Source organism: Helicoverpa zea, chromosome 11 (genome assembly GCF_022581195.2).
Source record: "Helicoverpa zea isolate HzStark_Cry1AcR chromosome 11, ilHelZeax1.1, whole genome shotgun sequence".
Taxonomy (NCBI): domain Eukaryota; kingdom Metazoa; phylum Arthropoda; class Insecta; order Lepidoptera; family Noctuidae; genus Helicoverpa; species Helicoverpa zea.
The window spans coordinates 12,676,743-12,704,135 of record NC_061462.1 but is presented as its reverse complement, the minus strand read 5'-3'; the positions used below and the strand labels follow the sequence as shown (position 1 = coordinate 12,704,135).

The 27,393-nt window shown below is 34.5% G+C and overlaps 1 protein-coding gene across 1 annotated transcript in view; it reads left to right on the top strand.

The window, feature by feature from the left end:
- LOC124634718 (choline O-acetyltransferase) overlaps positions 1 to 27,393 on the top strand; it is a 43,518-nt gene that overhangs the window by 7,748 nt on the left and 8,377 nt on the right. Inside the window, exons 2-3 of the mRNA XM_047170379.1 lie at positions 9,909 to 10,009; positions 10,751 to 10,942. Of these exons, the coding sequence (XP_047026335.1) occupies positions 9,909 to 10,009; positions 10,751 to 10,942 (293 nt within the window). The remainder of the gene's footprint in view (positions 1 to 9,908; positions 10,010 to 10,750; positions 10,943 to 27,393) is intronic.

Sequence of the window (27,393 nt, the reverse complement as noted above, 5' to 3'; positions counted from 1 at the left end):
AACTATAATGCATTATGCAGAATTTAACTTTTATTTAAATTAAATTTGGAACACTGAACTCTGAACACATATTTTAAAATTCAGTGCTGTTTTAAAAGCATGTCAGATAAAAAATACTTTGCAGTGGTTTTAAATATGCTCTAATTGGACAAACAAAATTACTGTAGTATTTTCAGTTTTCATAAGTTCACTATAGTGGATTTGTTGCACTTTGCAGTTTAAAAAGTCTCGCAGTAAGTTGATAAGCATACCGTTACAAACTAATTTTAACAGCAGTTCTATAAAAATATTATCCCACAGAAGACCCCCACTTGATCAGTTCTCAATAAAAACAATAGAGCATTGAATAAAACAGGAACAAACACGAGAGACATCGACGGCACTCAACGAGCCGGCTTGTTAGCTCGAGTGCGAGCGGAGCCGGGGGGCGATGCTGTGTTACAAACGCTCTTCCCCGTTTGTTAAAAGGGTTGTGTATCTGTAGCCGAAATTTCAGAAAAGCAATTATACATGTCTGGTTTGTACCTTAATAACATGAATGATACTTTGCGTAGGTTTATTGAGAATTATCGTGAATTTATTAATATTATGACATACCCTATTCAAGCTATGAAAAGAAGGAATGGCCACAGTTGGTTAACACCACCTCACTGAAGTTAAGGAGGTTTTGTGGTTCACTATTGACGACAAATGCTAAAAGTATATTTAGCTCAGTTGGGGAGCTTTATGCTTAAAGGTATGTAAACCATATTGCAAGCTTTAGAAATCTAAATGTACACTCCCACTACATGCATGTTTAACTCAGTAGGAGAGGTTCAAGACTTATGGATACGTGGAAATACATGGTAAGTTCTATAAAGATATATATCAATTGTGTCTATTGAGATGTCATGAGTCTAAAAATAATAACAGTCACACGAACCATGAAAATATGTCAGCAGTTGGTGTACTCTAAAAAAATACATTGTCAAGTATGTTGTCAAGTGGATTTGTTCAATCAATAAATCACATCCTCATTATTTTCTTTAAAAAAAGCGTTGATAATTGAAGGCAGGGGTGGCGCGGGTCAAAAACCCGTGAGAATTTAACGAGGGCGCCGCGTGGCAACCCTAACTGAAGTTATTAAATTCTCAAGTTCATACAGATTGTTGGCTTTGTGTTCGTGTAAGCGGTTCCATAAATAATATGTGGATTGTTTATGTAATGTGAAACGGTTTTCTTTTTTTAATTTGTATCTAAAACCTTATTGCTATTAATATAATGACTGGCTTCAGGTGGCGGTTTCACCCGCTTCCTGAGGGAACTACTTCACGCGAACGCATAAAAAATAACTTAAATATGACTCTGACGAATAAACTACATTACTTCCAAGTTGATGAAAATGCATTCAACTATTTTGAGGAACAAGCAACAATACATACAAACTTTTTGAATCAGCACCTTTATTCTTTTTCGCATTTCTAATATTAGTATTATACTTTACCTCAATTTAATACTCCTACTTGGATACACAGAAACTAGTAGGTACATAAAAATAATGTAGTATAAACAACTATCTCCGCAATTACTCTGCATGAGGATATGTCCAGCCTATTTGGCAGAAAAAAATCAATGGCTAGTTTTTCTTTTTCCATGAGAGAGGGGCCCCTTTATAGTCCATCGCAGTAGCCTTGTGTTACTAAGTGGTAGGCGTGACCTCGATATTTTACAGCTAACATCTATAACCATTAATCAGAAGGGCAAAGTTTCCACCTCTTTTGATAACTCAAGAGTGTCTGTAGATGACCTAGTTGGAGTTTATAATTTAACACCTCCGCTAGTGATTTTGTTCTCCACGTTGTTATAATTTTTATTCACTGAACATTTACCCTTATCCGTACAATCGACGTTAATTTACTTCATCACTCATATATTTCCATTAGGTTTTCTCAGAATTACCATTTTTCTCCAAGTCATTAGAACGATATTCTTTCGTAGCGCGTAGCACTTCGTAGCAACGTGCTACGTCAGCGGTCTGCGTAGCGTCGTAGCAAATTGCGTGACGTAGCCACTTAAATGAATGAAGCATAATGTTTCATAATAGGGTAGTTATACAAAATATATTGTGATGGTTGTATAAAAATACAACAGAGAACTCTAAACTATTGTTAATGTGACTCATTTGTGTTTTAGAATATTTTCTGTTGAGACGAAACTATATTATTTTTTATTTGAGTACATATTTATGTTTCCATTCAAAGGACAGTTGGATGCGGAGGAATACTTCGACGCCTAATCGATGTTCTTTTATATATGTTTTATGTTTATATATATTTTGTATATAGTATTTTATTTTTAGATTTGTATAAAGATAAGTAGTTTAAGTTTGTATATATAGTGTGTACATTGCATCAAATAAAAATATTCAAAATTATATTTAAAATCATCAACTGCCTTGTCTGTTTCCAATCGATAGATTTCCAGACTCACCGAATGCAGACGATTTTTTTTAATTGTGATACTATAAAAATCCGAATAGTCCATCTTTTTAAATACCTATTTTTACAACTAGAGGTTTTATACCTAACGCTTAACCATTTATCTTTACGATGACATTAAGCAATATGTCTAGATAAGAGACGGTGACCTTTGCGCGTGACCTTACTGAAACCGCATTATATGCAAACACAGTTTATTTTATGTTCCAGCTACAAAATAAACTTTAACTATACATTATACAAGGCTATGCTAACAGGCTTAACTTTGTATCGCGTTCCTATTTTGTAGCAAAATTAATTTTATATTGACCGAATTCATCATTTACTTATAAAATGATTTCTTTGTACACTTGTACACACTCGATAAGGAAAGGCAACATGAAAGACAAAAACAAAGGTACTTGAAGCTTATTTCTAAAGAAATCACTTCCAGTATATCTGTGAAAGGAAAAAAAGATTTATCGACTGATAAATATAAAATTGTTTCAAAATACGACAGAAAATGTAGTTCATTAGAGAAATTATTTTGACCTAGGATTCCCATTATATTGAGATTCCTACTGTCCTCCTACCAGGCACAGGCCTCTTCTCATAAAGATAAGAAATTACCTTTAATCAACCGCGCTTGCTCAAGGCGACCACAACTATTTTAAGTATCTTGAAAAAAATACAATCTATCACAAGCTATACAGCTGCTCTACCTACAGTTCTACAGAGACTCGGTAGAGCTCGTTAGCGCTCGTCGTTAGTCTCTGCTCTATGTAGAGTTGTGGCGGATTTGTTCTTCGTTTTACTGTCCGCTCTTGTTTTACACGGAAATAATTAATACTGTGAGAACAATGCAGAATAATGCCGGGTTATTTGCTTGAATTAATTACGTAACTAAGATTTCTTTAGCTATTCATTTTGCGGGCCTACTTTTAGAATTCTATTATTATAAGTGCAACGAGCATACGTGGGTAAATTGCTGTTACATAGTATAGAGTACTGGTCGTTCTCCCAAGGTTTTACCTGTGTCTGGTAGTATAAAATGTAACCCATGATACTCAGGAATAGTGCAGTTTTCCAAGTCAAGTGAAATAATTTTTCGAATCAGCTTTCGGAGCCCATAGGATATGAAATTAAGGCACTCCCAGACATCAAAAACAAAACTACGTCTACTATCCTTCCAAATATCTAGCGGGACTCGAGGGTAGTAAACACAATAAAGTATACACTAGCCATCTGGCTACTGAGCCACTAGCCCCCGTGTCCCAGAGGAGTTGAGAGGTACGCGTCACTCCCGGTGCCCTCCGACGAGATGTGTTATAATGCTACTTATAAAGTTAGGATAAGAGTGGCGAGAGAAAGGTTTTGTTTTAAGGTAAGTTGGGGTGCCAGGTTTTGTAACATTGCAAAATTACATCATAATTTGTCTAGACTTTAACTAAGTATGTTGGGGTCGGCTTAAAGTCTAACCGGATGCAGCTAAGTACCAGTGTTTTACATGGAGCGACTGCCTAACTGATGTTTTCAACCAACTTAAGCATGCAGGCAACCCGATACCCCCTGCTAAGCCTGATTTTCAGACTTTTGATTTAGCAACGAGTAATTCTTGGATGTTCCTATACAATCGCACTTGCATAATTGTTGCATTTTTTTAAAGCTGAAAGCAAAACGAAAAACAATGTGCAACTATCTATATCTTTGTAAATCATACAAGTGTAAATATCTCAACGAATATTATAATAACTGCGAATGTGATTTTTTTGTACATTCTCTTTCCAAGAATGACCTTGATGGTGGATGGAAAAGTGGATCTGATGGAGATGATTTAAAGGATGGGAAACTGTCTTACAGACTGAATGTAAACCGGTCCTGAAACGTATACCATCAGACAGTTACCTATTGAAAACTGCACATCACCGTAATCTATAATGCAAATCCGACATGATGTACGTGTGTGTCACACCCACACAAACAGAGGTGCGCCGTGCAGCACCTGCGATCGATCGCACCTGTGTCGCCATGGCAACGCCCCGCCTCGCCGCGGGCCATGCAGTCAGCGGGAAGCGGGAGCGGAACCAACATCAATATAAATTCATTTTTGTTTGTGTTTTCTTCTTACGATAACAGCTTTAGTTCAAACATCTATAGTTATATAATAAAGAGACTACATTTTTATGTTTGTTTGTAAAGGCTCTTAACCTACTGAAATGATTTGAAGAATTCTTTACAGTTGGAAAGCTACTTCACGAGTAACATGGCTATATTTTACCCCGGTACGGATAGTAGTTCCCACGGGAAGCGGATGACACCGCGGAGAACGACTAGTAGGATATACATTCGTACTTGAATAAAATGCCAGCTCATCTTATGTTTGTTTCTAAATTGGTTCTGCAGTTTCATCCTGTGAACAAACGCATATTCTCATTTGAAATATTAGTTCTTTGACTAATAGAGTACATCTATTAATTCTTTTTGTATTTATTATCATTTATGTTCATTTGGCTGTTTTATGAAACCACATTATCCAAAGTAATAATTGCAAAATGACCAATTTGAAATAATGGTTATAAGTTAATTTGAAATAGGTACAGTATATAATCTGAATATATGATACTTTTATGATTAAGCTTGTTTGTGTTTGTTTGATTGTTTGCTAGAACGCGCTAATCTCAGGAACTACTGAACCGATCCGAAGAATTCATTCAATGCTACCCCATTTATTAAGGAAGACTATAGCATAAAAAGTAGCACTGTCGAGCTGAGAAAGTGCAAGTTGCAGCCAATATACTTTAATCTCCGTAACATCACACGAGATAGGTAATTAGGTTCAGCAGCGGCGACCATTTTTATTACATTACGCCGTTTCACGTACGCGGGGTGGGCAGAGTAGCACGTGCCTAATGCAGTTACGTGGCGTTTTAAAAGCTTTTTTTTTAGTACCTCAGTGTGAAATGACATGGGTTTAATGCTGGTGCTACTACTTTATACTTGGTTTTAAAAAGCCAGTAAAAAATGGACTGATGTTATGTCATTTAGAAAAGAAAGTTAAATTCAAAGAAGCTGTTACCTACCACCGTTGATTTAAAATACATATCGACAATCAAAAGCTGAAAAGTTTGCTTACAACTTTCTGGAATTATCCAATTTGAAAGAGTCTTCCGGTTTTAGATTGCCTCTCTATCAAGGTCGGTTATATACATATTTGAAGTATTCCTTTAAGGGACGGGAAAAACCTAAAGTCTAAAGCTATACCTAATCTTCTTAATCGCCTAATTATTTCATTGTCATGCTTTTAAACGTAATCACAGTCAAAACTTTGTACCTGCGAGTTAAAGTTGACATAATCTAAATAATATTAGAAGTTATTAGTATCGAGTAAGCAGCACTTCAGTACTTCGACACGACATATAATAATCAAGGGAGGCATAATTCTGTCGTTAGGAAGTTTATTCTGATTTCTATCTCTTTATTAAACTATCGAGGGGTTTGTTAACTGTTTATTAATTGCTTGGAATATCAAAAACCAAATTAATTTTAGTCTTTGTACAATTAAAAATAAACCATAGTAGTTTTTGTTAGGTATAATTAACCTTTATGAACCACAGTTGAAATAAAATCAAAACATTTTTTTGTAAATATTAGTAGGTTACACCTGTTCATTTGCGATAAAGAGAGGTGGAAAATTCACCCTCTTAATTGTGCTAATATAAATCCTGAATCGATCCAGTTTTTACAATTACACACAGTCGTCTGTCTGTGTGTATAAATAAAAATGAATTGTTGTTCGTTAGTCTGATTAAAACTCGAGAACGGCTGGGCCGATTGAGCTGATTTTGGTTTTAAAATTTTGGTTTTTAATAAAAATATACACAAAACACACTATAACAAAAAACCACACGCAAATTCAGCATACTATTGATTGACCCCGGCTTCTCTTACAGGGTATAATATAAGAAAGCCAAGCCTCGTGTGAAGTTACACCTGTCCGCACAGGTAGGGGATGTTATAATAATTACAATTAATATTGCGAACAGATTTATTGTACCTACCATAGAAATATTATATGCATTGTATTCAGTTAGAATGTGTTTGTATTCAATTTAGTTTCACCTTTCGTAAAGCGGAGAGGAATATATTTTAGGATAGTTTTTTCAAGACTATGTGTCGCTATGGGTTGTAACTATGGGCATTGTTGACTTGCTACAATACAAACTATATATTTTATAGTAGGTACAAGTAAGTAGAAAAAGCTCATGTTAATTGCACTATACTAGGGACAGCTGAACCGATTTATCTGAAAATAGGTGGAGAGCTAGCTTAGAACAAGCAGACGAACATAGGACAGGACCTTTTTATCCCCACATAGTTACGGCAAGTACTGAAACTACTGGTGGAAGCCACTTGTAATTAAAATGCACAATGGAATTGGTTTAAACTTGAAACTTTAATGTACAGTTTTCATTGTATTAAACAACATGTAGATAGAATATGCAATGTTGACCTTTATGTTAACCACGGTCGATAACCACTGTATAATAGTACATTTAAATATTTTAAACATGCGTGTTATACAGAAAACATAAAGAATAAATTATAGCTTTTAATTCTATTGATGTTTAATGTAATGTAGTTATTGTAGAATGCAAAAAATATCATAAATTCGACGAGGGACGGTGTATTTCAGTCACACAGACGCATCTTCTACTAGACTTCTAATTCTAGAGCTTAGCCGTTCTAATGACAGTTCATCTAATTTCACGATCCTCGCTCCTGACAAAGCGATCTATCCCCGACGACATTGACGATAATTTATTGAAACCACAGACACCAATCTGCTGGATTTGTCACTGGTTTTTGGGAAAATGAACCTTATTTTCTTAACAAGAGGTCACATTTATGATTAATTGATATATTCACTGCGCATTTTACGCAGGTATTATCTTTATCTTTTAATTGTTATTAATTAAATACACTAAACATTAAAATTTTATGTGTTAATTAAATACCTACATCAAATATTATTATGAATGACGCCATCGGATAAAATTATTATTAATTGTACCTATGTTATTGAAACGCAAAGACGTTTGTTTACTAAACGTGTTAAGTAAACAAACTATAGGTAGCTGTAAAGAAAACCTCAGATCTTATTATGAAATTGAATTTACAACTAAAATATCACTACATAAAATGGATGCTTGGTCCGATTCAAAAATAACTTTCAGTGCGCCCATAATCCCACGGAACACGAGTAAATCCGCTGACATACGCTAGTCCACAAAATATAACGCATTATTCTCTCCCACTGACGCTAGCTGCATCCTAACATTACACAATATCCCGCCCTCACATCATTTGTAAAATGTATCGAAGTACAAATGAATTCGGTAAGGGTGAACATATAATTAAGAGCTTGGTCATTACGAGTAGGGTGACATGTCGGGATCCGTGACAAAGCGTTGGCTAGAATTGATCACTGCTGATAAATTAGGGGCCTAATTAATCTGTGGCGATTGCTCTTTTTTGCACCTTAATGTAGCTACTTTATTTAAGGTAGCTTTGTACCTGAAAATTCTTTCAGATTCCCAGTAATAAAACCAGTTTTCTGTTCTAGGTAGATTTGATGACAACAAAAGCGTACTGCATCAAATTGTTATCCAACGATTTTTCATATTCCTGCCTATGCCCCTTGTTACTGTTATTTATTTTATAAATGAAACCTATGAAACCACTTAAGACGCTACCAAAACTTAGTGTGCACCCGGGCCTCCGAAAATCCATGGGTCACGTAGACACTCAGTTAAGCCCAGCTGAGCCCCCTGGCGGATATTGCCACTAACTCTCAATATCGCCAAACTGCCCCCTATTTACCCCTTATTTAGGGGGTGTCGAGATAAGGGAAAGTGGAACAAAGGGAATATTTACGAGAGACAAGATAGTGTACAATCGTTTGTGTTGGTAAGTACGTAAGTACTGAATGGAAATTTGTTTTGATGTGAATCAAGCACAGATACTATTTGAAAAATGATTCAAACCTTATTCACATCAGCCAAAAATGTAAGCGAATATCGCAGTTATTTTGAAACAAATATTCTTTAATATGCTATTCTTCATAACGCTTTAGTTACTGTAACTTCATTATTTATTTCAATATCTGCGATAACTATTACCCCTAGCCAAGAAATATTATACAAAAAGATAGTATTTTACTTACAGCAAGTTTATGAACACAGTTAACTTTTAATAACACTTACCACTAAGAATATAACAGATCTGTAGAGGTAGTTTGCACCCTTTAATTAAATAACCTCCCCTGAGCCCAGACGCTGGATGCAGGAGTCAACAATCCCGTTACTGAACTTTAAGGGGATAACACAAGGTTGTGAGACGGTGAGACGGTATTTTAAGATTATTTCTAATCGTTAAGACTAATCTGTTTAGGGTTTTTGATGCTATATTTGCTAGGTACGAGGTATTTGGTGAAGATAGGTAATAATAACCTGCATGTTTATGAAGCTTTCTTGGTTCTGTAAACTAATTTAGAAGATACAGTTATTATGAATATCTTTCCTTTTGAAATGTGACGTGTTACATCTTACACTTTTCATTTTAGATTTGGCCAAAAAAAATACAATTCCCTTTTTAGTTGCAGTTTCGTAACTCCACGATCGAAATGAAACTCATTCATTGATAAGGATACAAGCGTATTGTAGCTGGCTAATCCTTCTGATCCATTGTCTGCAATCTGTCGCACTATTAACATGAATGCTTGCGGAAACGTGATAACATTGGCCTTGAGCCTTGATAAAAAGGATCTAATTACGGATGTAGGTTGGCAAAACACATTTTTACAATCCACTTTTTGTATCGGTGACTCTTTAGTAAAGATTGGATACAAATGTTTGAAAAACTAGAGTAGGGTTTAAACTCTGAAACACACGACGGTTAAACGTCATTTACTTGAGGTACTAACACAAAAATATTGGGACAACAATTTTTTTGTCATTTAATTTTCAATGACCAATTGTCCTCGTTTGACGACCTCGACGGCGCAATGGTCATCATGCCGGACTGCCGAACCTGAGGTCCCGGGTTCGATTCCCGGTTCGGTCGACATTTGTGTGATGAGCATGCTTGTTGGCCGTGGTCTGGGTGTTATAATTTGTATTCATAAATAAGTATATATGTAGCTATATGTAGTTTATCAGTTGTGTTAGCACCCATAACACAAGTTAATTAATAACTTACCATGGGGCTAGCCGACCGTGTGTGAAAAGTGTCCCGACATTATTTTATTTATTTTATTATTTATGATTAAAGGGTTTACCACCTCTTGAACTGCAAAGCCTATTCTTAGACAATGCTGGAATTTCATCTACTCATTATATGTATAAGCAGCTATATTATATTGTTATATTCATTGTATGTAATGGTATATAATAGTAGTCTGTGGTATTGTTACAGCATGGGGCGAGTCCTTGCTGTCGCTGCCGAAGCGCTGGCTGAGCACCCAGGTGTACGGCTCCGACGACGAGGACTTCCAGGTATGTGAGCATGAACAGGCTGCTCATGTAATATCATACAGCATACATAGCCTAAACATAGAAACACTAGCCGTTTTCACGCGGTTTCACCCGCGTCCCGTGGTAACTACTGCCCGCACCGGCATAAAATATAGCCCATGTTACTCGTGGATAATGTAGCTTTCGAATGGTGAAAGAATTTTTAAAAACGGTCCAGTAGTTTTTGAGCCTATTCATTACAACCAAACAAACAAACAAACAAAGTTTTCCTCTTTATAATATTAGTATAGATGACTAAGAATGTTACAGCGTAATACAAATAACTTATTTATTGGTTTGTAACTCTTTGTAGAAACAATCCATGGACGATAAATCATACATTTTATTGACAGGTTAACATGCAACTGAAAAGTTTTAGGATTATTATATGCGTCCTTTATTTGTTCTGAGAAATCAATCGTTTTCTTATCAGAATAAAGCCGAACCTATTCAGTTAAACAGACAAGAAACAAACCATCACATTTGATAATTATACTATTTTTTTAATCAAATCATCATGTAATCAATTATTAATATTGTACCTATTATATTTAGATCAATTTTTGTACAAGCGGTGTTAACCTATAATTAATTGTTACACAAGTGTAGGATTACACATGTACATACATCTTGTGCTGTTAATGTTAAGGTGTAAACAGTTGTTGGTTAACCTCAAATAAATAAATAAATACTAGAACTGATAACAAAAAATGCCTTGACCAGAATGTCCAACTGGCGAAGTTACCAGTCCCGGAGCTGGAGACGACCATGGAGACATACCTGGAGTTCGCGGCGGTGGTGGTGAGCCAGCAGGCTCTGGAGCACTCGCGGGGGCTGGTGAGGGGCTTCATGGAGGAGCTGGGCCCGCGCCTGCAGGAGACCCTCACCGATAGGCAGAAGGAGATGGACAACTGGGTAAGATGGCAGAAGTAACTATTTTAATCTTGGCTGACTTGTGTTTAGGTCGGACAGTTAAAGTTATATGTGAATTGAAGTGTATACGTCTCCTAAACATTCCTCACATATGTTTGTTTATAATAATGCCATATCAAAAATAGATTAGATTCTCGTAAATTAGGAATATTATTCAATTGTAATCAGGGTTATTTAATTTAAAAAAAAAACATTTGTCGTTTCCCTACAATAACAAGCGTCGTGTTCAAATTAACAAAGGATAACTACTTTTTATTAGTTAACAAACTGCATTACAACATGTGTAATATGTGTATATGTGGGAAACTTCATGTTAACTATAATTACGAACATAAAAACTTTAAAGATATTTCGCTTCTTGCGAGTTGTAAGACATTTTCCGCTAACAAATAAAGCACAACACGCGCCAGCTCGCTTATCGCAGCCGTTAACGTTTTCCTCCATAACCCAAAACATGGTTACGTCAATCTTATTGTTCTCAGCAATCGGCCTCTCTAAGCCCCTCCAACATGACGCCTATTCAACTACCTACCTAAAATGAACATCAAAACTATAATAATTCTGTGCCTCATAACTCAAGTGCTACAAAGTAATGGATTGGAGCAACTTCGGAGCTCTTTGGCGACCAGTGACAGTCCTCTGCTGATGAAGATTCTGCAATCCGTCGACGCGGCGACAAGTGACGAACATTTATTAGCAGTAACCTTAAAACTATTACAAAGTCTGTGTGTTTGCATGCGTGAAACTTTGAAGGCAAAGGAAGAATCGTATAACGTTGGAACCAATTCCGTAGAGCCCCACGATCCAAGTGGCGCTGATGGTAAAGTACTCGACCTCTATAGAAATATATATAACAACACATGCTTTAATTTAAGACAAGAATTAATGAACCGTACACATAAGTTCATAGTTGATGATGAAAATTCGATTTTTAATCACACAAACTGTGGAAAAGATGAGAAAAACAAAATTCAAATCGCTACAAATGTCAGTGATAATTCCTTGGCTGTGAAAACTCCATCAAGACTGGAACATGTTTTATTTAAAATATTTATAGAGACTAAGGAATTTCATAAATATAGAATAAAAAAGTACAATTTATTTGGTAAGGGTACATCACTTGCGAAAAATGCGTCGCGCCATAGCTTCATAGTTATACTTACATTACATCCTAATGAACAAGATGAATCTGCAAGACGTTCTAAGCCTGCTGAAAGACACCTTAATAGCACGCTGTATTCAAAATCACCCATAGATATAGACATCATAGACACAAAACATGATCAAAACCAAAAAGAAAATGCAAGTTCTCCGAGACCGTTCAATTTTTCAGACTGTCATTTGTTGTCCATTTATAAATTTCTAATTGTAAGTGATAGGAAAAATCTAACAAAAATGTATAGATTCATGCGTAAACATGAAACAATAAAGATATATATTGAAGTTAATACAGGACCAAACCACACGAATTTTGTGAATATTTGTTGCAACAATAATACAATAAACCCGCAGTGTCATAAAGATTTACTTAAGGACATCGATGTATTCTCAAAGGCTTTTGACAAAGATAATAAAACTAAGCCGTATCTTAACATTATATCGAGAATTAAAAGCCTAGTGGAACTTTACGAGGGTAAAATAAATGATACCAAACAAGCTTACAACCAGAGTCCTGCTATCGAGAAGCATCAAGAAAATAAAGACAATAATACTGTCATAGAAAATACAACAACCGGACCTGGTACTACTACTGATACAAACATCCACAAGGAAAAAGATGCACACACGTTAGTTTTCAGTACAAATGATTCTTCCCAACTAGGTGAAGTTACCAGGGCTATTGTATTACTTAACGATTTTGTGTCAAAACAAACAACAAAAAGTTTTTTTCAATCGCATGAGGACAATACGACTGACTTTCATGCAAGTAATTCAAATGATACATCCTGGACAAATGCTGAAATTAAAAAAGCTGCCGTCACACAACAAGTGTCATATACCACAGTCTCTGAAATCAACACAGTCACTGCATTACATGAAAATAACCAAGAAGATCTACACCCAGAAAAATCAATTAGCGTCTATACTACTAAGATTATTCATGAAAATGCTACAAAATATTTATCAGCCAATACAATAAGCTCTTTGACAAAATCAATACAAACCAGCAAAATTGCAGAAACAAGTGATTTCCAAAGTGTTTCCATCCCAATGTTACTTGAAACCCAGAGCACAAGTAGCAGCACACCACAAGCAACAGATTTGGTAACAGATCTGGAAAAAATTGAAAACAATACTCTTGATTATTCTACAATAAATAAATACGACACCACTGAATTTTCTACCATCGATGTAATGCAAGCTACAAACTTGGCTGGTGATAATAAAACGATTACAGAGGGTACACGTGATGACATTAATGAAGGAACTGAATCGACATTAGCTACATTTTACCAAACTAATCTCACTGATAAGGAAACCACGGGACTTGAAAATATTGTGGTTAATGACCATATAAATGATCTAAATGAAAGTACTGCAGTGTTAACATCAAAATTAACAGATTTAGAAAATAATCCAACTTTAAAAACTGATACAGGTAAACAACACATTGGCACTATTAAACAAGAAACAAGCACAATAACCACAAAAGACTCAAATTATGTAATAAGTAATGAAACATTTCATGAAACTTCTACGTCAGCTGAAGATTTAACAATAATTACGGAAATATCAACAGCTAGAACAATGGACCATTTCACAGATATGCATACTCGGGAACCAATTTCCTACAATACTCGCGATAACGAACAAGTCACATCAAGTGAATTCAATACTACCACGGCGTCAACTCCTATACATGAAACTCAAATTACAATCGACTATATCGAAAACGAATTGCAAAATAAAAGTGAAGAATTATCTACAATGAATAAACAAGAAACTGGTGTTACAACAGCGTATTTTGTTGACATAACAACCCTTATAACCGATAAATCTGAAAATGTTAGTGATATTGACCGAAATGCAGTTCTTTATGAAGACTTTAATGATATAAATCTGACAGATACGAGTGTGTTCCCTGTAAAACTCAACATTTCTGATAAAAGTAATCGTCCAGAATCAACAATTGAATCTTATCAAACAACCCCAATGACTACAAAAGTATTGGATATTACAACTAATATTGAATCTTCTGCAGAGTCATCTTCCAAGGATCTACTGCATGATCATAAATTTGACGTTGAAGATATAAAATACACAGAAACCAATACTGTGAGCAACACAGAATCAATATCTATTATTCCTCCTAATGTCAAATCGGATAAGATATACGAAGATAGCCTGCTAAAAACGGAAGACCCTAACGATCCGAACTTAATGGAAAATGAGGTATCACCATCAGAACCAAAAATAAATTATACAACACAAGACCTAAGTAAAACTTCCGCACACAATGACGTCAGTAACTTGGGTGCTGATTCAAACACTGACTTAATTGATGCTACGAAACCCAATACTAATTATAAAAAATATGTTGAATATGGATTTAGTACGCAAAATTCTACGACGACCCTATTACCAAAGTCTGGTGAAATAATAAGTACTCTGGATGTTGCAAAAGACAATATTTCGACAGCTACCAGCTTACATAATAGTACAACAACAAATATTATTGAATATGAAGATTTTTCTGACTTGAATTTATCGTCTCATCTTACGGTAATTGACAAAATAGGAGCCACAACTGAAATGACTGCTAATCAGGACGCAAACCCTATTGGGTATATTCCAAACGATTATTCAATGCCAGAAAATATAAGCACACATTCGACAACAACTCAGGATTTACTTGAGTTAAAACATGATCGATCAACACCATTGCCTCTATTAGGAACGAGCATAGAGACAACAAGTGAGACTGAGATTTATGAACATGCTTCGAATCCAGCGCCAAAATTGATAGACTATTCTGATAAACCAAGTTCTTTTCTTAACACTGATTTAACTACAGACAATATACAGAATAATGAGGATTACGATGAATCGGTCTTCGAATCACAATACGAACCGCATTTTCATCCTACGAGTGATATAAATTCCAATAATGATGAAAAAAATGATACAAAGCATTCTGAAAATCTAGGTACCCAACCATATTCCGAAGGAAATGAAATCACTAAAGCTACCTTAAGTAATTTTGACAAGAGCCACCCATATGTTGAGCCTGCCAATTCAGAAGAGACTGGCACCGCTCTTAATACTGACATTTTAACCACTCAGAGAGGTGTTCAGTATATTAAAGAGAATGTACTTTCGACAACTAATATTATTCCAAATACTGATGAAAACCTGATTACCAACAGTTTTAATCCAGATACTCAACAATATACTGAAGGAAATAATACAACTGAAGCTATCTTAAATAACTCTATTAAAAATTATTCAAGTGCTGGGCCTAGTAATTCAGAACAGCCGAGTACTATTCTTGATACTGATGTTTTAACTACTCAAAGAGGTATTACCAGTTTTACTTTCAAGTTAGCATATGACGAGAAAATGAATTCAACTACGGATATAATATCAACTACTGGCGACAATGGGATAACAAATAGTTTCAAAAATCCAGATACAGATCAATATCTTAATGGAGATGAAACAACTGAAGTCATCTCAAATAATTTTACTACTCAGAGAGGTATTCAATACACTGAAGATATTACTAGTTATACCCCTGACTTAGCATACGACGAAAAAATGAATTTAACAACGGATACAATGTCAAATGTTGGTGACAATGGGATAACAAATACCTCTAGTTTCAAAAATCCAGATACAGAACAATATCTAAATGGAGATGAAACAACTGAAGTCATCTTAAATAACTTCACTACTCAGAGAAATATTGAATACACTGAAGATACTACCAGTTTTACTTCCAAGTTAGCACACGACGAGAAAATGAACTTAACAACGGATACAATGTCAAATACTGGTGACAATGGGATAACAAATACCTCTAGTTTCAAAAATCCAGATACAGAACAATATCTTAATGGAGATGAAACAACTGAAGTCATCTCAAATAATTTTACTACTCAGAAAGATATCAATCAGACAGGTATTCAATACACTGAAGATGTTACTAGTGATACCTCTGAGTTAACACATGACGAGAAAATTAATATAACAACGGATACAATGTCAAATACTGAAGGAAATAAAACAACTGAAGAGCCGAGCACTATTCTTGATACTGATATTTTAACTACTCGAAGAGGTATTCAATACACTGAAGGTATTACCAGTTTTACTTCCAAGTTAGCATATGACGAGAAAATTAATTCTACTACGGATATAATTTCAAATGCTGGCGACAATGGGATAACAAATAGTTTCAAAAATCTAGAGACAGAACAATATCTTAATGGAGATGAAACAACTGAAGTCATCTTAAATAATTTTACTACTCAGAGAGGTATCACTCAGACAGCTATTCAATACACTGAAGATGTTACTAGTCATACTCCTGAGTTAGCACATGAGAAAATTAATATAACCACGGATACAATATCAGATACTGGTAACAATGGGATAACAAATAGTTACAAAAATCCAGATACAGAACTATATCTTAATGGAGATGAAACAACTGAAGTCATCTTAAATAATTTTACTACTCAGAGAGATATTACTCAACGAAGTATTCATTACACTGAAGATATTACTAATTATACCTCTGAGTTAGCCCATGACGAGAAAATTAATTTGTCAACGGACACAATGGCAAGTACTAGTAATAATGGGATAACAAATAGTCTCAAAAATCCAGATACAGAACTATATCTTGATGGAGATGAAACAACTGAAGTTACCTTAAATCATTTGAACAAGAGTCTTTCAGATGCTGAGACTGACAATTCAGAAAAGTCAGGCACAGTCCTTGATACAGACTTTGCAACTACTAAGACAGTTAATTTATACAATGAGGATAACTTCAATTTTACTCAAGAATTGGCACATCAAAATAATTCAACGATGGATATTATTTCGAAGAATGACGACAATTGGATAACAAATCGTTTTGAGGCTCCATATACTCAACGACATCCTGGAAGCTATGAAACCACTGAAGCTACTATAAGTAATTTTAATAAGAGTTACTCAGAAATTGAACCCGGTGATTCAGAAAAACTAAGCACCTTTTATGATTCTTCGACTACTCGGACAGATATTCAAGATACTGAGGCTGTCAGTTTTACCCCAAAGTCAGCACAACAGAATAATTTAGCAACCGATGTAATTACAAACAATGATGGCAATTGGACAACAAAACGTTATGAAGATCTATATCTAGATCTAGATACCCTACAAGATACGGATGCAAAAGAAACAACTGAAGCTACTTTAAGTAATTTTAACAAGAGTTACTCAGAAATTGAACCCGGTGATTCAGAAAAACTAAGCACCTTTTATAATACAGACTTTTGGACTACTCAAACAGATATTCAAAATACTGGGGCTAATTTGAATTTCACCTCAGAGTTAGGACGTGATCAGAATATTCATACATCGACAGACATAATTTCAAAGAATGATAACAATTCGGTAACAAATCGTTTCGAAGATTACTCCGTTACTCAACTTTATTCTGAAGGTAATGAAACAACTGAAGTTACCTTAGTTAACTTTGCCAAGGCTAACTCACATTCTGCACTAGATTATTCAGATAGGCTAAGTTCCATTATTGATACAGATTTTTTTACTACTCAGACAAGTATTCAAAACACTGAGGCAAGTGTCGTTTTCACCCCAGAGTCAGCACAACATAATAATTTAACAACCGATGTAAATACACATAATGATAACAATTGGACAACTAAACGTCATGAAGATCTGTATCTAGACACCCAACAAGATACGGATGCAAAAGAAACAACTGAAGTTAATTTTATTAATTTTAATGAGAGTTCCTCAAATTTTGACCTTATTTCTTCAGATACAACTGAGACGCCCATTTTTATAGAAACGGCTTCATTGGAAAGCAGCGAATTACTACCAATTACGGATAAAACCAACAAAATACCATTCATAAACCAAGACGAAGTACCTATTACTCCGAATAACTCTTTACAAAATACATTTCAAGAGTTGCAAGTTTCCAACGTAACTGTTTTCTTTGGCACAGAAGCAACGTCAATGTTTGGAAATTATGTAACAGAAAAGAGCATTTCGCCGATGATGGAGTATAGTTTAAACACAATACAAACAAATGACTCCTCTGGACATAATCTATTAAACAATGATTTATCACCGCTTAATATAGCGTTAGAAGATAATATTACTGCATCCAAAGAAAGCTTAGATGAAACTCTTCTAAATCCAGACAGGAATTTCTCTCTAGATGTAGCTTACAATGCGTCGAAAGGACACTCCAATGATACATTAAGTTCAATAGTTGAGACTTCATCATCTTTTCACCCGGACACTACTTATGACGATATTAAAACTAGCGCAAACGATGATGGTTTTCTGGAAATCAGTCATCAAACTGAAAATATGATGATGGGCATGATGCAAACCAACGACATCAAACAAATGATTGTTAAGGATGATATTAATTATACCAATACTGGTGATATTACTTTTAGTGATTCTCTTATAGCACCAGGCCAATTTACTACGGAATTCAATAAAATTGCTGATAATGAAATAACCTTACTGGACGAAATAGTTAAACAGGAACAAGAAGAACATCTTGAGATTACAACACAACCTATGCCTGTAAGTTCTTCATTAGCATCTGGTACGCGTGCCACGATAAAAACTTTAAATGTAGTACAAACGGCTGTACCAAAAACTTTTGAATTGTATAATGACAATTTACTGGCAGGCAAAACTACTATTAACCTATCTTCGCCAACACAGATAGTAACAACAGAAAAAGTGTCAGATAGTTTCAAGCAAGACTATTTTGAACCTTACATCACGCCTCTTACTCATCAAGAAAATAAATCCACGAATCAGAAAACTGTGATAAAAGATAACAATATAACACCTGATGAGAGTATAGAAAATAAGCAAGTAAATAACAACAATAATTTTACCATTGATCTTCTAGATAAACAGAAATTCACAAAAATTGAGCCATCAAGCACATTAAGCACTGTAAATTCATACACTCATGTAGAAAATAATACTAGCAACGATGAGGAAGCAACACTGTCTGAAGCCGAATTCATAAATACTAAAGACAATACAGAGGTTGAGTTCATGCAAGACCCAACTTCTTCACCAGCGAAAACAGTACACCCAAGCGCAAGTCCATATACGTTTATAACTTTAAATGCTTCTAGTGTAATACAACATGATACAGAACCACTTGTTGATACATTAGATGCTGAATCTAATGAAATTGTAGAAAATACATTCATAGAATCAGCAACGTTACAGTACAATCTTAAGGAAACATTACTTCAGACTGATGAAAAACTGAATATAAGTTCTTCAGGTGACCAAGATCTAGAAGAGAATGTGGAGACGACAACAGATAATTTATTTTACGCTAACACTATACCAAATTCCAATGAAACAAATAACTCGTACCTACAACATGCTACGACTAAGATTGTCACTCAAAACGAAACAAAATTGTATGAACTCATAAAAATACAAAATGAAAACAAGTTGAGTAACGTATCATTGCCATATGCAGATAATGTAAAAGCTGTACATGAATCATTACTTGGTGAAACTCTAGAAACTACTACTACAACAAATAAACCAAAGTTACCTAAGAGACCTAAAAAAACTAAATTGCTAGCTATACCCAGAAATGTAACAAAAAAAGAAAACGGGAAACGTGTAAAAGCGTCTAAAGAAAAAATAAAATTTACAAAGCCAGTAGCATTTGAATTAAACATTCGTGTTGGAGTTGAAGCCAGTAAAAACGGAATACAATTTTCAATACTGGGTGAAAAAGAAACAGCATACAATAGTAGTCAATTACCAGAAACACCAACATTGTCAGAGCGATTAAAAGACAAGGCTCTAATCACAGATGGTAGAAACAAAACTATTGAAACAATTGTGAAGTCTGAAATGAAGTTAAAAGATGAAGCCAACAAGGCAAACGACACATCTTACAACAAAAAAGAAAGAGATATTGTTCTACCAAATACGAACTGGACTAGGAAATCAAACTATTACAGAAATGCGGACCTAAATAAGATTGCTGCAGATTTTAATAAATTGTCTTTGAATGCAACCCCCATTAGTACAACCGAAAAACTAAAAGAAACAACATTCATTAATAATAAAATTACTGAAAGTACGTCAAGATATAATGTTTCAACTATGAAACATGAAAGCAAAATTCCAGGTGCTCTAACTCCAAACCTTGGAATTGATAATCTTAAGACAATTTTTAAAAAGTACAAGGAAATAAATCAAAATTTTAATAACACGAAAATGGAGAACAAAAGTTCTAAAGATGTTTTGAATACAATTTATAATAATAATACACTACTGCTGCAAATGGCAAATATTGAGCATCAAAATAATTCAATTTCAAATATTTTTGGGATTAGTAATCATACATTAAAAGTCATCAAAGAAAACTTGACAACAGATCCAGGTATTCTGGCTAACAACACAAAATATGTAGAAACAAAATTTACCGAAGAAACAAATAAAACTATGAAAATATCAAAACATAAAAATAAAAAGCTACAAAAATTATTAAAAAAGTTACTGCAGGGCAAACAACTTAGCAAACATCAATTACGTAGATTAAAAAAGATGTTAAAGAAGAATGGTACCCGTATTCATAAAAAGAATAAGAAACATCACAAATCTAATAAACATTCTAATGTCACTTTGGAGCACACCACTGTAACTGCGAATAATAAATCTACCACAGAAAGTCCTGCCAATGCTAAAACAATTGAGAAAGCACAAACATCCACCATTTCAAACAAAAATACTGACGCCAGAACTATGTCTGTTCAAAATAATTCGGCAACAGAAATTCAAATCAAACAGCAAACGACGGATGAGGTGCCTTCGAAGATCTCTAACACGGAAGGCGTTCTCGCCCAAAGACGGAATTTTGATAGACTTTCTAAAAGCAGCAACCTGTCTCATCTTACGGAGTTTCGAAGATTTTGGGGAATGTATCTCACTGATGACGAAGATGAAAGTACACTGAAACCACAATATAACTGGGTGACGTATACGCCAAGTAATTTTTTTTCTAAAACTCACTCAGTACACGTTACGTTATTTGAACCACAACAAACCAAAGAAGTAACTACAGAATTCCCTAAAAATAGTCTGCAGGAAAGTGATGGATTCGACGAAATTCTAAACGACGTGGATCAAAATAAAGAACAGCTTCTATCTTCAGAAAATGATATAGTAAAGACACAAAGAAAATCTTTAACGACTACTTTACTAGGTGACATAATAATACTAGAAAATATTACGGCGGCCGATAAACTTAACGAATTAGATTCAAATGATAACCTTATTGACGAAATAGATGATGTATTGACACAAGAAAATAGTAATGCAACTTTGCCATTTGCTGCTTATGATTTTACTGACGATAATGGAGACGGTACTGTAACTGAAATGATTAATAAAATAAGTACAACAGAAGCACAAGAACATATGATAACTACTCCTTTTAAAATAACCACTTATGCAAGGGATATAAATACCTTACGCACGAGAGAATTAGAAAACGTTCTAAATACTAGTAACATTGAAGATATAAAAAAAACAAAACCATCAGAGAAACATACCACAGTGAAAAAGTTTCCGAATAAATCTGATATAGATGAACGGCAAAATATTACTTATAATATATATGAACCTAACGATGACGTTGAAAAAAATATGGGTCAAGAGGCTACAGTGTCTGTTCTTGGTGATAAACGCAAATATAATGTTGTTCATAAAATTCAAAATTACACTGATAACATTTGGAACGAAACTAATATAAATGGACCTCAGACAAAGGCTTATTATATGGTCGAGGAAAATACAGACATGTACATTGCATCAAGCACTATAAAAGACTTATTATCGATGAAAGCAACTATTGAAGTTAGCAACACAAATAAGAAGATTTATAACAAAGAAAATAAAGATTATTTTGAAGAATTGTCTGCAACTACTGAAATGAGTAATACTCACAGTATAAATATATTTTCATCTGTACAGCCAACACTTGATTTAGAAAATAAAACTAAACCCTATATGTTTGCTAACTTAACTACATTTTCACCTCGAAGTAGTGACACGGCAGGAATTACAATCTTGATCACTACAGAAATGCCCATTACGGCTTCAGAAGAAAGTATACATAAAGAAATAGATAGAATAACCCCAAACAAAACAGTCAGCGAAGAAAACTCGAATATCAAGAGTAAAACTAACAAGGATACGAACATAAATATTCAATATAATAGTACTGAAAAGGGCATGAGTTTACAAACATTACCAACATCATTGAGGGTTTCAAGTGAACAAATGCCTGCTCAAGATAATTATTCTGCAACGGAACAAATACAGAACCTATCACAACACGACGCAATGCTCAATAAAGACAAGTATGCCGAAACAGTGACATCTACTGAGATACCTACTTTAACAACAGTTTCTCAAGGGAACGAAGGATCACCATTGAGTCCTCAAAACTTTAATGCTTTATCAAAGCTCAACAAAAATAATCAAAATGAAAAAAATATAAATAAAACCTTTGAGGATAATAATTTAGAAACGCAAAATAAATTAAAGGCCGGCTATGAAGAAACACTCAAATTTCAAAACGAAGTAGCTAATGTAACCATTGACAAGCATTTGGAAGATACCTCCCGTAGTGTTACTTCTGTAGAGACATCAAACAACTCTAAGCACACAACTCTTCAAGGAATCAATACTACAACATCACCTGACATATTCGAAGTTGACAAAACCCACATGACTACCTCATCCGGTAATGGCGGCTTGGATTCTATTAACGCAGATCCTAAGAATCAAAACTATGTCAATAACGAATTAGAAAACAAAGCTACTTCTCAAATCACTACGACATCTACTGTTATCCAACCACTTCCGAAAATGTCAAAAAATGAGAGGGGGAAAATCGACGGCTCATCAGATACCATCAATACATTGCGAGATGTAACTCAAAATGTAAGTTTTATTTCGCATACAGCAGATATACCTTCAGCTTTTAATTTAAGTGCAGATCGCGAAAAAACTGCGAACAGAGATGGTTCACATTTTAAAAAATCTCAAAGTGAAACAGAAACAAAGAAAAATGACGTGTTGGGTGAAGAAACGAAAATAATATTAAAAAATATCAGCAACGGTATCAAAGTGCAATCACCGACATATTCCGAAGTTTTAGATAAACCCTTAAACTTAACTCAAATTTTTGAAGCCACTGCCACGAACACGCCCATGGAACAAGATTTATATCACTCTCTCAATAAAGGAACAATAATGAATGCAGTGACAAACAGGGATCATTCCACGACAACTCTAACATTTGTATCAACTGACTATTATACTAAAACAACCGAAACAAAGAGTTTACGCCAACAAGATTCTGCGGAAAAATTTGCTACAACGCACAGTATGCCTAATAACATAGGAAACGACACGTACGTGCCGATAAATAAGCTGAACGTATTGCATAGCACAGAAACCATATTAACTGCTGAAAAAAGAAAAGATCATTTTGGGAATTCTAATAAAATCACGCCGATAACGACAATGCATGTTACTAAAAACACGGAAAATTCAACACCAAGCTTAAATAAGCCCAATAATACAGGAAACATCTATCGTAAAGACTTCATCGAAACCGCAGAATCTAAAAATAATGAGAGTACACTACAGAACGAAATCGAGCCCACTACAGAAAAGAGTACTGCAATACAAGAAGATGAAAATAAAAACCAACCAAAGCGGGTCAACTCCTCCAAGTCAAAAATATACATTTTAGATCAACATGTAAGACAGCAGGTCCTAAACCACGGTAGTGAACATTTTAATATTTCAATGACAGAAAATGTAAACGATGCTGTAGAAAATAATAAACCCATAACTAATAAAACTTCTACTGCTGAAAGTATAATATTGGATAATCAGTTCACTACTGTATCAACAGATAAGAATAAAATGAGAATAACGGATTGCACCACAAGTTCTAACGAACCTATACTCACTAAAGTTGAAGAACTTACAGAATATCAATTAATGGCTTTAGCACTAGCAAGTAAACTGAATCTTAATTTTACAAATAAAGGTGAATCCACGATTGAGTCCAATATGTTAAAGAATATCAAAAGCATTTACATGCAGGACTTGTTGCATCCAAAGGGACAAAATGACGCCATAAAAAATGGTTCAATTATTCATACGTCAAAGTTGAATCAAGTGACCAAAATGGAACCTATAAACAAAACAAACATTGCTTCAAATGTCGAAAATGTACAAAAGCATGTACCGGTACTGGATACGACGTTATTAAAGCCAGCCATACAGTTTAACAATAATAGATCAAAACAAAACGATTATCTCGACGATCTTCATGATCTTTTCTCTAAAGTTAAGGGTGGACAATTTAAGGGTGAATCAGGTGTGAAAATATTCAGCTCGCGTCTGAATAGACCGCCTATTTCGCACACGACAGCGACAGCTGTTACAAAGAACATAAAGTACAACACATATCAACCGATAACGAACGAAGATCTTGAACTACTTAAGTATGACGCTATACCGTTCTTCAGTGTACCCGTCGTTAAAAAAGGTCACAATAAACCACAGGCCAAAGCTGAAATTTTAAATCGATCTTGTTATGTACTGAAAAACCTCAAGAATAAGTTTCATTCTGTCTCAGAGTTTAAACAAGTTTTAAAAGCAGCTAACTGTTCAATAGACGAAGCGGAAACTCAAGAAAACGATTTGCATCTCGCTCTAGAAATGAATAGGGATTCACATCATCCCATAGACATAATAAAAATTCCATCTTCCTCAGAAAACAACAAAATATCTCACCCAATACTGGAAATTAACATTAATTCACCTCAAATAGCAACGCATGGGGATTCACCACCCATGATTGAAATTAATGGGAATCCACTTCCAGCAGAAATAAATAAAAACTCTCTTCGGACGGATATTGATAAAAAATCACTTTCTATGAGTAACAAAGGCATCTATTCTCAATCACCTAAAATGGATAGGATAACTCCATTAAGTGTTAACAGTAAAAGCACATCTCAAGTGATAGAACCCGTCAGAAAATCACTTTCTATCAACTCTTTTATTAAATATCCAGCGCTATTTGACAACAATATGAATCCTCCTCCAATAATTGAAACAAATAAAAAATCGTATCCATTAGAAAACAATATAAAATCTCCTCAAACGTTAGGAATGGAAAAAAGCCCATATGTAATTAACAACAATATGAACTCCCTACAAATGATAGAAGCAAATAGAAATACACTACTTTTTAATAATAATATGAACGTTCAGCAAACACTTGGATCAAACGGAATTTCAAACTCTCTTCAAAATACGATTGAAAGAAATAGGAATTTACAAGCCATTGATAACAACGTAATCACTTCTCAAGTAACAGGAACCAATATAAATCCATATGCAATTGAAAACAATATAAACATTCCTCAAATAGTTCAAATGAATACAAATACACGCGTAACAAATAACAATATGAATTCTCCTCAAAATATTGAAAAGAGTAAAACTTCAATTGCAATGGAAAACAATTTAAAATCTCCTGAAGTGTTAAAAATGGACAGAAGTCCACATGGAATGAACGACAATGTGAACTCTCTTCAAACGATTGAAACAAATAAGAGTCAATATTCATTGGTTAACAGCATGAATCCTGTTCAAGGATTAGAAACAAACAGAAATACTCCTCTTAATAAAATGAATAGATATGATGTACGGCCTATAGGCAATAGTATTATTTCTCCTCAAGAAACAGAAATGAATAGGAATGTACCTCAAACTGATGTAAACAGATATAATCCATCTCTACCGTCAAATAACATGAATGTAGTTCCGATGGACACCGATAAAAGACCAGTGTTTATGGAATTACAGAACAATAATTTGCCTAAAGCAATAAATGAAAACTCTCACCCAATTCCAAAATTATACAAAAATACTCAGACAGTAGTACAAAGACATCCAACTCAAGTGATTGATATCAATAGCGGTTTCCTTCCAATAGTGGAAACAAATAGTAAATTGCTTCCGATGGAAGGTAAAACATATTTACTTCCAATGGTTGATAACTTTGAAAAGGTATTTGCCGATAAAATTGATCGGAATGTTACTTCCATGATGGAAATACATCAAAAGTTACCTTTTGATAGCGGCATCTATGACAACCCTGCTGCAACTATTAACCATGGCCAGTATTCAATGTCAATGATTAACAATAACATGGCTCAACCAATTATTAATGAAGATTATGTAAACACGCCATTATTGGCTGGAACTAATGATAATCCGCCATTACCGATTGGCAACAAATTAAATGTTCCTTCAATGGGGGATCTTGGTAAAGAAAAATTACAAACAAAGATATATGACAATCAAATTACACATGAAATGAATAACAATAATCAGAATATGCTTCCAGTGTTCTCCAACGTCCAGCATTCACCTCAAACTATTGACAAAAGTCAACACTCCTCTATGTTGATTGAAAATGGTCAAAACTTGCCAGTGAACTCTAACAATAACCAAAATTCAGCTGCAACGAATAAAAACTATCAGAATATGCTTCCAATGTTCTCTAATGTCCAGCATTTACCTCGAACTGTTGACAAAAGTCAACAATCCCCTATTCTGATTGACAATGGTCAAAATTTGCCAGTGACCTCTGACAATAACCAAAATTCATCTGCAACGAATGAATACAGTCAGAATATGCTACAGATGTTCTCCAACGTCCAGCATTCACTTCAAACTATTGACAAAAATCAACACTCCCCTAGTTCGATTAACAATGGTCAAAACTTACCAGAACCATTTGACAATTTTGGTAAATCCCCTGCAACGATTGACAATAACCAAAATTTGCTTGCAACGAATAGAAACGACCAGAATATGCTTCCAATGTTCTCCAACATCCAGGATTCACCTCAAACTATTGACAAAAGTCAACACTCCTCTATGTTGATTGAAAATGGTCAAAATTTGCCAGTAACGTTTGACAATTATGGTAAATCTCCTGCAACGATTGATAATAACCAACATTTACCTCTACAGACTGAAAACGATCAGAATATGCTTCCAATGTTCTCCAGCATCCAGGATTCACCTCAAACTATTGACAAAAGTCAACACTCCCCTATGTTCATTGAAAATGA